General features: G+C 42.2%; 1 protein-coding gene across 9 annotated transcripts; it reads left to right on the forward strand.

The window, feature by feature from the left end:
• The first annotated feature begins 1,862 nt into the window (after nucleotides 1-1,862).
• LOC310847697 (complement factor H-like) lies at nucleotides 1,863-12,198 on the forward strand. Of its 9 annotated transcripts, XM_083745757.1 has the most exons (9): nucleotides 2,038-2,073; nucleotides 2,634-2,733; nucleotides 4,060-4,224; nucleotides 5,227-5,418; nucleotides 7,368-7,463; nucleotides 7,916-8,086; nucleotides 9,032-9,232; nucleotides 10,133-10,312; nucleotides 11,995-12,198. In XM_083745757.1, the coding sequence occupies exons 2-9, from the start codon at nucleotides 2,670-2,672 to the stop codon at nucleotides 12,024-12,026; spliced, it is 1,101 nt and encodes a 366-aa protein (XP_083601883.1). In that variant the 5' UTR covers nucleotides 2,038-2,073; nucleotides 2,634-2,669; the 3' UTR covers nucleotides 12,027-12,198. The 9 variants fall into 9 exon arrangements, with proteins under 9 accessions (XP_083601888.1, XP_083601883.1, XP_083601881.1 ...); XM_083745762.1 differs by having other exon boundaries at nucleotides 1,863-2,733; nucleotides 5,227-5,280; nucleotides 9,059-9,232; XM_083745755.1 differs by having other exon boundaries at nucleotides 2,044-2,733; nucleotides 4,016-4,224.
• Nucleotides 12,199-12,703: the final 505 nt, after the last annotated feature.

The raw sequence follows: 12,703 nt of genomic DNA on the forward strand, positions 1-12,703 counted from the left end.
AGTCCCTTTATGGTCTCAAACAAAGTGCACGGTGTTGGCACACAAAACTCACTGAAGTATTGTTTTCTCTAGGTTTTAAGCAAGGGAAAGCTGATCCATGTGTATTTGTCAAAGAGGAGGGGCAAAAGAAACTGTATTGTTTGTTTTATGTTGATGATCTTTTATTCTTTTGGAAGGATGTCACAATGTACAATAATGCCCTAGCTCAATTGAAAGAGCACTTTGACATGAAAGATCTTGGTGAGGTAAACAACTACCTATCTCTGGAAATAGAGAGAGATCAAGATGGTAACATTCTAGTACACCAGTCACGTAAAATTGCTGATGTGTTAAGCAAACTCAACCTGATGGATGCTAACCCTGTGGACACACCGATGATAACAGGTTATCAGGTAGATGACACTGGAGAAGCATTTTCTGATACTACACTGTACAGAAGTGTGCTAGGCAAGCTAAACTTCATTGCCAGATGTTCAAGACCTGACATTGCTGTTAGCTGTAATTTGCTAAGCAGACAAGTCAACAATCCTACTGTTAAGGATTGGAAAGCTCTGAAACGCATAGCGCGGTATTTGAAAGGCACTATGCATTACAGACTGAGATTTAACAATCAAAAGTCTGGTGGTCTTGAGATATTTGCAGATGCAAGTTTTGGAAGTGACACTACAGACAGGAAAAGTACGTCTGGAGTTTGCTATAAGTACAATCAGGGTCTATTTGATTGGTCATGCAAGAAGCAAACAACAGTTAGCTTAAGTACTTGTGAAGCTGAACTGAATGCACTGTCTTATTCACTTAAGGATTGTGAATGGTTGCTACAATTGTGCAAAGACATAAAAATTCCTGTCAAATGTCCAATCCAGGTTTACCAGGACAACAAAGCATGTTTGGCTTTGCTGAATTCTGAAGGTTGTAAGCAAAGCACGAAGCACTTGCAATTGAAGTTGCAACATGCTAGGGAACGTATTCAAAAGGGACTCGTAACGGTGTCCTATATGCCAGGTAATGAAATTCCTGCTGATGTATTGTCCAAGATTGTATCAAGGGATCAACACTGTACCTATGTGCAGAAGTTGGGTTTGTACTGATATTGTACGAACACGCTGCCCAGTGATGTTCACAGAAAGGGGGAGGATGTTGGTTTCTGCTTCCTTCACTGAGCAGCGAAGTGCTTGTCACAAGACAATGTTTACATTCCGCAGTCAAGTGCTGTTGGGTTTTCTCACGGGAAAGGAGACTGGATGTGACGTACACTGGTTTCCTGTTTTTCACTGTTCTTTGCAGTTCAGTGTGATTCTCTCCGTGCTTTAGAGGAGAGAGGATGCCTTTCTCTGCTCCGGCAGAGGGAAAATGTTTTTCTGTAAATTACCAGCTTTGAAGTGTAAATAAAGTAATATAGAGCATGTTGGCACGTACTTTTCATCATTCCGCTGTGCACTGGACACTGCTTATCTCCAACACCATCTCCATCTCACTCTGGTACCCAGTGAAATGTCCTCGCTCAGAACCTCCATCAGGGTCCATCCATTGACAGTTAGTCCCTGAAATGGTTGCTTAGCAACGGGATGGAAGGGAGGACAGATTCTCCAGAAGAGAGTGAGGAGCAGCCTGCTTCACTGCCTGCTTCTTTAAAGGAACAAAATCTTTATTGTTGTTGTTCTTGTTTTTGCATCTTAGTTTTGTTTTCCTTAGAAACAACCAAAATTAGGCATTCAAGTAAATAAAGAAGACAGACTATATCAGATCTCATATTTTAAAACTTATACACTGGTAACTACAAGATGCCTTGTCACTACCAGTGTACGATGATTTAAAAAGTCTGGAAACAGAGTCAGAAAATGGCTCATCCAGTCAGTTTTGTCTCCAAGCAATTCTCTGTGATGACACAAAGGACCCAGAGAATGGGACAGCGTGTATGTCATGCAAATGTTCTGACCTCCTGACATCATAATGAGGTGACCAGAGAGTGCTCGGTCTTTCAGAATCCCATTACTCTTTGCCACCACTTTCTTACACATTTCGCTGAAGGTTTCAACCTCATTCACATTTGAGCATCAGGGAAATTCTTCATTGGTGGGTTGGTTTTGAGTTACTCTGGTTCCGAAGTCAGCTTTACTTTGCTTTCTTTTTTTCATACGCTTTTTCCAGAGGAGCTGCTTTTACTGTGGAGGAAATAAGGAGATCGCGTACCTGAGCATAAGCATTATCCTGGCGCGGAAAACAATTTACTGATGCTGACAGGGCATCCTTTTCTCTTCCAACCCGTAGTTTGTGTAATGTTATATTAAGATCTGCTCTGCTCATCCTGCTCCAATTCTCTTATCTCAGACAGGAGGGACCCCCTTTGCTTTGCTGTGATGTATGTGAACAGGGCCACAGAGGTTCTATTTGAAGGCCGGACTTTGTTTTAGTCCTTAATACTAGGATGGCAGTACATAACATCTCTGCGGGTTTGCAAACAGTTTCAGTGCTGAATGCTGGTGATGCTTTCTTTCCCTTGATGCTACGCCAAACAAGGGTACTTCAAAAGACAGAGTAAAAAAAGAAACCTAGGCATAGGGTAGAAAGAAAGAACTGAACTGGTGCAAGAAAAGGAGAATTATATTCACAATGTCATTCCTTGCAAAATGTAGTCACAGAAGGGGAATCCTCTATTCTGCTAAAGCATAATGAAGAACCGGCTGTTCTGTATTATTTCATTTCTTCTATGGACATGCTGCACATTCCAACATGGTAAGATATTAAGTTGAAAGACAAACATTTCATGCAGTGAAAGAGCAGGCACGCTTTTTAAAAAGAAATTATTTATTTCAGAAGACCTCTAGAACTAAGGCTAGGAGCTAAATTCAGGTCTGCATTTTTATCCATTAAAGCTGTGGCATTCTGTGAATAATTCCATCAATAGTTCCAAGAATAATATGATGGTGGTGCTAAGCTGTTTTGCATGAATTTGTGTTTGCAGGGCCAATTGATAGGCAAGGACAGGGTGTACAATGTGTTGCCCTCCCTATGTTGTGGGACTCCCACACCTACCAACCCCAACCAGGTTGGTCAACATACAGAAATCACAGATTCCAACAACATCTGGAGGGCATCCATCCTAGTCTTAAATTTTTCAAAAAATGGATTTTAACTTATTTTAAATTGCTGCAACCTGTCCTGGGATCTGGTCATAAAGGCAGGTAAGAAATATAATTATGATTATGATTGCCCTGGGTTAGAAATTTAGGTGTAGTGATTATATTACATTTATTGAACAGATTTATTATTATTATTACTATTGAGTGATTCTGCTCTTATTTGCGAAAGCTTGTGTTTATATCATCAAAATGCTTTGATATATAGGGCATTTTGTATGCCACTGCTGATAGTAATATTAATAATATTTATATGCCACTCATCTGACTGGGTTGCCCCAGCCACTATGGGCAGCTCCCAACAAAAATTTTAAAAACACAATAAAGTATCAAACCTTAAAAGTTTCCCGATACAGGATTGCCTTCAGATGTCTTCTAAAAGTCAGATAGTTGTTTATTTCCTTGACATCTGAAGGGAGGGTGTTCCACAGGTTGGGTGCCACGACTGAGAAGGCCCTCTGCCTGGTTCCCTGTAACTTCACTTCTAGTAGTGAGGGAACCGCCAGAAGGCCCTTGGAACTGGACCTCAGTGTCTGGGCTCAACGATGGGGGTGGAGACGCTCCTTTAGTAAACTTTAAATTTTAGTGGTGTTGTATTGGCTATACATCAATGTGTTGCTATTGCTGTAATTCTGATTTTTGTTGTTGCGATGGTTGGTGTGGTGATGTATTGTTCCCATTGCTGTTAAAAACAAGAGAGGGCATTATTTGAAAACACTGGAATCCAATGGGATGACAATGATGTCATCTGGATGCTCCTTAAAAAGTGAGTGAGCCAAGGATGCTAATGCCTAGATAAAAGAGCTGGTGTGGGAGTGACCTTTGTTTTGTATTCAGGAACTTACAGCTTTGATCAATTATCATTCTAATTTGAAAAGGATTTTTTCTTTAGTGACTATGATGATGCTAAATGCAATTTCAGTGTGCACACCTGACATTGATTTTGGAGTAATCATAGAGAATAAAAGAGCTCAATATCTGGAACGTGACCGGTTACAGTACAAGTGCTTCCCTGGGTATGACTTGGAAGGGTCTGGCTGGATAACATGTAAGGAAGATGGATGGACCCCTCGTCCAAAGTGTTTTGGTGAGTGGACTATTTCTGTCAACTTTTAAGTAACGTGGATAGGGCACACTGTGAAACTGGATAACTCCACCATTTGTGGATCATATGCACTTATCTCAAAATAAAATTATATTGTTGGATTGGATATAGCACAACCCACCCACCCCATAACAATGTACTTTTATTAAGGTAAAGGGTAAAGGGACCCCTGACCATTAGGTCCAGTCGTGGCCGACTCTGGGGTTGCGGTGCTCATCTCGCTTTATTGGCTGAGGGAAATTGCACAACAGCAGCAGCGGGAGGCCCCATTAGCTAAAGTGGTGCTTCAGGTTAAGAACAGTTAAGAATGGACATCCGAAATGAATTAAGTACTTAACCTGAGGTACCACTGTCATCTGAAAAGGGCTATGATATAAAAAATATCATTTGAACCCAATTTAATATGTGGGTTGATTTTCATTCAGGATTGAGCCAAAGCTGGATGTCATTTGTAGGCCATAGAGTTATAAGCTACTCCTAAAGGTAAAGGTAAAGGTAAAGGGAAAGGTAAAGGTAAAGGTAAAGGTAAAGGTACGGGCCAGTCGTGTCCGACTCTAGGGTTGCGCGCTCATCTCACTCAAGAGGCCGGGGGCCAGTGCTGTCTGGTGACACTTCCGGGTCACGTGGCCAGCGTGACAAAGCTGCTCTGGCGAGCCAGCACCAGCGCAGCACACAGAAACGCCGTTTACCTTCCCGCTATAAAGCGGTACCTATTTATCCACTTGCACTTAAGGGTGCTTTCGAACTGCTAGGTGGGCAGGAGCTGGGACCGAACGACGGGAACTCACCCCGCCGCAGGGATTCAAACCGCCGACCATGCGATCGGCAAGCCCTAGGCACTGAGGTTTTACCCACAGCGCCACCCGCGTCCCTCCTAGGGATGCTACTCCTAGGGATGCAATTAATCTAAAGTCAGACCTGGAAGGCTGAATAGGAGAAGCCAATTCCAAAGATGACCCTGTCTCTTTCTTCCTTTTCTTTCAGCGCCCTGCACTATCACAAAACAACAGCTGGAAGCCAGAAACCTGCTTTTGTACAGTGGGCAAAAACATTCAGAATTGATTAAAAATGCACATACATTGGAATTCATATGCATGAAAGGATACATAATAATCTCTCCTTCTGTGAGAACGTGCATAGATGGGAACATGGATCTGCCATCCTGTAACCCTGTTGGTAACTGCATTGATAATGCTATTTCACATCAGTTGGGTGGTTTATCTGAAGGGCATGGGGTATGTGTTTCTGCTGTGTTTGAGCTGGTCTGCTGACACCATCAAATTTTGGCTCTGCTTTTGCCCAGGCAAAATGGGTCTTTGCTTTATGCAGAAAACCCATGAGCACATCACCTTCCAGTTTAAAAGCACCTCCCAGCACCTTCTCCCATTTGCTTGGATAACCTCTAAACCCCTTAATCTCCTACCAATGAGCTGAAATCATCATCATCATCATAATGATCATTGGATCCAGCTGTTGTTGTTGTGTAAAATGACCTTAATAAAATCCTATTGGATTGCTTACACAAACCACTGCTGGGTACCTATGGAAGTAAAAACAAACCTTTCTAAGTGAGGTTAAATTCACCTGTTCTAGTTCTGTTGTCACCAAAGCCAGGAAACACAAGCTATAGTGGTACCTCGGGTTAAGAACTTAATTCGTTCTGGAGGTCTGTTCCTAATCTGAAACTGTTCTTAACCTGAGGTACCACTTTAGCTAATGAGGCCTCCCGCTGCCGCCGCGCCACCAGAACACGATTTCTGTTCTCATTCTGAAGCAAGTTTTTAACCTGAGGTACTATTTCTGGGTTAGTGGAGTCTGTAACCTGAAGTGTCTGTAACCTGAAGCATCTGTAACCCGAGGTACCACTGTAGTTTGTTGCAGTGTCTAGGTTTTTTATCCTTTTACCTCTGGGAAGGAGGAACAGGGTAAGAAGAGGATGGGAGTCTGGTGAGGTATTTGGAAAGGCTTTGTGGGTCAGATTTATAATAATAAAATAATAATACTGTAATTTGTTATTTATACCCCGCCCATCTGGTTGAGTTTCCCTAGCCACTCTGGGCGGCTTCCAATCAAGTGTTAAAAACAATACAGCATTAAATATTGAAAACTTCCCTATGATTTAGCCTATGAGCTGCTAGCTCCCCACTCCTGCATAATAGTGGACATGACTATGAGCTTGATATGGAAACAAACAAGCTCATGCCTTCCAACATCCCAGTGAAAATAGGGATGCTCAATTCAATAATAGTGCAGTAAGAGTAAGAGTAGTAGTAATAGTAGTAGTGGTAATAACAACAACAAGAACAACAACAATACCCCAGCCACTCTGGGCAGCTTTCAACATACATGAAAGCATAATAAAATGATACAGGGCTGCCTTCAGATGTCTTCTAAAGGTTGTACTGTATAGTTACTTATCTTCTTGGCCCGGGGGGTCATGTAACTCCATACTGTCCAACATTTATCCGATGAAAATAGGGATGTCCTAAGGAAAAGCAGGACATTCCGGGATTAAAATAGAAACCAGGACAGCTTCTGTAAATCCAGGACTGTCCTTAGAAAAAAGGGACACTAGGAGCGTTTACAAGCTACCTGAGACATATGTGCAGATGTTTTATATTAACCTTGTCAGGTGGAAGCAACCAAAGGACTAATGCTACTCTGGTAGCATTTAAACCAGACTTTTGCCATGATCAAAATTCACCTCCCTTTCCCTCAGCCCTGTGCTATCTTACTCAATGAAACAGGAAGCTAGTAGACAGAAGAATGTATGAGAATATTTTTTAAATAATGCATTCACATTGATGATTCGATTGCAAATCAGAACATGCCATTTCAAAAACCTTTCCACATCTGTTTTTACATGCCACTGCAAACCAAAGTGTAATGTGCATTTAGTTTGAACTGGCTGGTAGGGACTATGCTTCTTTTCATGAAGTAACTTTTGGCAATGATCATATATGCCTTCAGATCGGAGACCACAGGTGTTAGAGATTTATGGGCAACAGAGGTGTGGCACATGCCTCCAGCATCACACACAGATGTTAGATGCTAGAAAGGGCATTAATAAGATAACTTACCTATTCTACCGTTATAACATATGCTATTCCATTGGGTCATTCCAGTGTCTGACCAAGAGACTTCCGTCACTGGTGACATCCCTGCCAGTGCCACCACTTCCAAGAATCTGCTGCTGCTAGCATCAGATCTCTCCACACCAGGTACCAGAATGATGCAACGCCCAGTGTTACCCATTAGGCTGGAATAGGGGTGGACAGATCTGCTAGTTTCTCATTTTTCTCAGTCTTAAGTTCATGCGGCAAAACTCAGCTGAGAGGGGTGTCCTAAAACAGGGAAGAAGGGATTAAACAACCCTCCCATATTGCCGCTGCTCCAGTCAAAATTGCAGTCCCCTTCTTGTGCAATTGATTTTCATTTAAAAAAAAAATGGAAGATCATATCACTGATCTCCATTGCAATGCATTTTGAGCTGAGGCTAAGTGCTTGCAGGATGGCAGCCGCTGTTGATTGCTGGGGTGGCTAGTTTGCATTCTAGAATGATCATTTAATTTTAAAAGCCATGTGGTGGTGGTTATATGTTGCAACTACTGAGCGGTATTGAGGAAGACATTAACTGTACTTCCTAAAATTCCTTTTTCTGTTTCACCACAAGTGATGTGCACTGCCCCAGAAATAGGTGGCGGCAACTTCTTTCCTGTAAAGCGTCAGTACAAATTTGAGGAAGTGATCTCTGCTAAATGTAATCAGGGATATCAGCTGGAAAGCCGCAAGAGCTCTTTTAAATGTACAAAGTATGGCTGGTTACCATCTCCAAAGTGTGTACGTAAGTAATTTTCATGTTGTAGTATTTTTTTCCCCATGCAGTGTTAATCTCAATGACTGATAATGGAATCTGTTTTGTATTTTTGATGGTTTTTCATCTACTTTTGCCCAAGCTGTGTGTTACGTACTGAAGTTCTCACCCTGGGCCAGCAGGGGATACTGTAGATAGTTCAGGTCCACATATGCAAATAAGGGATCGAAAGTGACGTTCAGTGATTGGATAGTTACAGAAAATGGTTACTGTTGCGTTCTAGTGGAGCTCTATATAAGCAGGCTGTCTGAACCCTTCAGTTCAGTTCTGTTCTGACCTGTGAATAAACAAGAGCTGTTTGAAGAATCGCTGTGTCGTCTGATATGTTCACCCATAATTTAACATTATGTTTATATCATATGCCAGGGCCATCATTCTGAATTTGCCGCTTGTATGGTTTTAAGTACCAGCTCCTCTCTGAACCATAAACCCCACCTCCAGTTCTTAAATCCACTGGCACACTAAAAAGTTGTCTATACTGAATTGTTCAAACAAAGAACCATGAAGAGAGAGCAATGATAACGGCTTGGCTCAAGGCCTTACATTCCCAATCCAACAAATTGTGGATACATGCAGTGGAAGCCATTTGACTTCTGACGTGCATTCGAAAATGGAAGCCATTCAAAAACCCAAATGTTCAGCAACGGAGACATTCAAAAACCGAGGTACCACAGTATCACTACACAATTATGTTCTTCCTCGTGGAAAACCATTCCAGTATCAGAGCCACATTACAGGCTCCATAAGAATAATAGGAAATATTCACAATTCACAGAGTTTAGGACTGTCGAATCAATGGGGCTATTAGGCTAACATTGGAAAAACCTGCATAAACAAACAGAATCGAGTACCGTCAAGCAAAATAACTGAAGGTGTTTATCTGTTTTAACAGTCTCTGTTTTATCTCTTTCAAAGCAAAGCAATGTGATTATCCCCATATAGAGAATGGAGCACTATCTTGGTCTAACACATACTACAGTGACATCTATTTTCCAAAAAAGGAGGGACAGACAATTAGTTTCAGATGCAAGCACGGCTTTCTGCCAAAAAATAAAAAGTACTGGTATAGAATTAGATGCACCAAGTTGGGCTGGGATCCAGAACCGAAATGCTTCAGTAAGTGTATGTTTCTCTTATTCTCCTTGAGCTAAGAAGGCACCAGCAACATTAATGATGGCTGCTGAGGTGCTTTCAAAGAGTTAGTCTACCTAAGATGGAAGTAGCGTATAAGTCAAAAGCAGGGCTGACCCATTCTATTTCATCACCTGAGTCAAAACAGAAAGGTTCCACTCCCGCTCTGCTGTCACTCTGTCCAAGCCTCACTTAGTGGGGTTGCATGGCTGTAGCTTCCAGGATGTGACAAGATCTTATGAGAGATTGGTGAGATATTGCCAGAACCCAGAAGCTGGATGCAACTGAAGGCTGCCATAGCTCCCTGGTGCTGGCACCTTCCTTCTATGTTTTTCCCACCAGACATTTCAAACTTGCTTGTAAATATGAGCCCTTTCTTGGCATTTCAAATCCCTTGCGCAGCAAGGAAGATTTGGGATGCACGTGCAAGTCCCCACCCACTCCTTATCACATGGGTTTTTTTGAATGCCTGAATAGGGCTAGAATTTGCAAACATTCATTCCAAACCTGCTTTATGACAATCCCTGTGTGTGCGCGCCATTATTCTGCAGGCATGCCTAAAAAGTGCTGAATATCATCTTGGATGTAGCAGAATGTAGCATTCGGAGAATCTTGGTTCTTTGATTTTTTTAAAAACGTTAGTTTCTTAGGAACTTATACCAGGAAGCTGCCTTATACTAAGCAAGAGACTCTTGGTCAGTATTGCACAGTGTGATGCCATTCAATATTTGGCAGTGGATTTCCATGATTTCATACAGGGGCCTGTTCCATAGCTGCTTTCTGGACCAGGATGTCCAAAAGTATTTTGCGTACTGTTCTCTAATAAAGGTTTTGTACACATTTCCTCTCTTTCCATTCATGCATATGTATTCGTTTTGCCTTTAGGACAATGCACCCCTCCTAAACCCTTGCCACATGGTGAAGTAATTTACGACTCTAAGAATAACTTCATCGAGGGTGATAACGTTTCGTTTCGTTGTGATGCAGGCTATCAACCTGGAAATCAAGCAATGGCCACGTGTACAAAAAATGGCTGGTCGCCTACTCCAAGTTGTTCCTCCATGTGTAAGATTTACTTGATAACTGATCAATACACCTCGGATTGTGGATACAGCCTATCTGATTCTGCCTTAAACAAGCCACATTAACTCCATACCCTTACTGCCATGATAGTTCTGTACCAACAAATTCCTTTAATAAGGTTTTGAGGGGACATGGAATAGAAGTGCATGCCTCTGGGCTGACTTAAGGCCCAGCCACGCTCCTGTTTGTCCCATGATTTCTAAGCAGGGGTTGGAGACGATTTTCTTTTGTCCCACTGCTTTCCCTGGGAAAACCCATTGTTTACTGCTGAATTACAAACACCAATCTGCAGAAAATTCGACGGATGTTTGTTCTGATTCAGCAGTAAACAGCAGGTCTTTCTGGGCAAAGTGGTGGGGCGAAAGAAAAACCTATAGGACCTAGATATCATGGGAGAAACAGATATGTGGACGAGCCCTTAGCTTTCAGTGTGATCCTATAAATCCTTTATTTACAGTGGCACATTTCTGTATTTGCACTGCAGCCCAAGCAGAAAATTAGATTAGGTTTCATAAATGGTTCCATAGCAATCTGCTAAGCGAACAGGGTTCAGTTCAGATTTATGAGACCAGAGGCTCAATCCTGTGGTCTAGGCAAGATGGTTGCCACAGACTTGGCTGGATATGAGCAAGTAGTATTCAGCAAGAGAGGAACTTCAGAAATGCTATTTGCTACTTGGCAGGATTCTGGCCCACCCCAGTGGCTAATCATTTGTGACCTCCAACCTGTATAGGCAATGGATTTGTTTCTTCTCTCTCCCCCATCTGGATGTGAATTGGCGGATGGTTTATTTATTACCTCAAAAAAGGATTAAAATTCCAATAACAGTTAAATAACAACAGGTGGCTGCTACTGCTGTGCTCCCTTAGTAGAAATATTATCGTTCGCTCAACCAGTTGCCTTTCTGAATCTCAACTGAGGGACAAGGGATATTCACAGCTTGGACACTAGGCTAATGGCTTTGGGTTGACTTGCTACCATAAGAGATAATGAGCAATCAAAACCAAGACTGAGAAATACTGAAAATGATGCCCTGCTGATGTTGGATTCTATTTCTCATGAGCCCTGAGCAGATCAGGGATATTGGGAGGTGCCCCAGGAAAACACAAAGAGCATCATTTTAGCTATCCTTGCTCCGCTGAAAGGGTGCCAATTTGTATAAAATATGGGCCGGGGGAGGAAAGTTTTGCCCCCCACAACATTTGAATAGCAATGCCTATCAATTTTTGGGAGGCAGCCCCCTCAAATATTTTATTGGGCGGGGGCGAAGGGACCTTGGCCCCTAGGAGTTGGCTCCTGTGCTCTGCTAACTGTACAGTGAGTGTTCTCAATTAGTTCCCATCAGCAAGCCTCATTTCGCAACACCTTTTAGTGCTGCATGCTAGGACAGTGGTACCTTGGGTTAAGAACTTAATTCATCTGGAGGTCCATTCTTAACCTGAAACTGTTCTTAACCTGAGGTACCACTTTAGCTAATGGGGCCTCCCACTGCCGCCGTCGCATGATTTCTGTTCTCACCCTGAAGCAAAGTTCTTAACCCGAGGTACTATTTTCTGGGTTAGCGGAGTCTGTAACCTGAAGCATCTGTAACCTGAGGTACCACTGTATAAAGAATCTAACATATGTTGTATTTCCTCAACCCCCCACCCCCAATAACATTACAGCTGCATCCAGATTTGAGAGAAGACTTCAGTAGGTCAACCTCACCAGCGCCTGGAGATTAATGTATATATGCTATTTATTTTTATATGATTTGAATTATTTCTTAATTTTATCGTTATGGATGTTATTTGTTTGTATTCATGCTGTTAGCTGCCTTGTGTAGAAAGTCACAGTACAAATAAATTATTATTTTTTAATATAAAAAATAGCAAGACTTTATATCTGTGATAACTCCACCCTTTATTATACATATGTCACAATGTTGTGAACTGAAGCATTTATTTAACAGGGGCTAGGGCTATAGCTTTCCCAGTAGTGATGTATGGAAGTGAGAGCTGGACCATAAAGAAGGCTGATTGCCGAAGAATTGATGCTTTTGAATTATGGTGCTGGAGGAGACTCTTGACAGTCCCATGGACTGCAAGAAGATCAAACCTATCCATTCTGAAGGAAATCAGCCCTGAGTGCTCACTGGAAGGACAGATTGTGAAGCTGAGGCTTCAATACTTTGGCCACCTCATGAGAAGAGAAGACTCCCTGGAAAAGACCCTGATGTTGGGAAAGATGGAGGGCACAAGAAGAAGGGGACGACAGAGGACAAGATAGTTGGACAGTGTTCTCAAAGCTACCAGCATGAGTTTGAGCAAACTGCAGGAGGCAGTGGAAGACAGGAGTGCCTGGAGCGTTCTGGTCCATGGGGTCACGAAGAGT

This window comes from Podarcis gaigeae (genome assembly GCF_964106915.1).
Source record: "Podarcis gaigeae genome assembly, chromosome: 6".
Taxonomy (NCBI): Eukaryota; Metazoa; Chordata; class Lepidosauria; order Squamata; family Lacertidae; genus Podarcis; species Podarcis gaigeae.

Excerpts from the sequence above, each read along its gene's own strand:
- LOC310847697 (XM_083745755.1), top strand. The coding sequence starts at position 2,708 with ATGGACATGCTGCACATTCCAACATG. Across the intron at positions 4,225-5,226 it reads CCCTCGTCCAAAGTGTTTTG|CGCCCTGCACTATCACAAAA; the intron begins GTGAGTGGACTA and ends CTTTTCTTTCAG. Across the intron at positions 7,464-7,915 it reads ATCAGATCTCTCCACACCAG|TGATGTGCACTGCCCCAGAA; the intron begins GTACCAGAATGA and ends TTTCACCACAAG.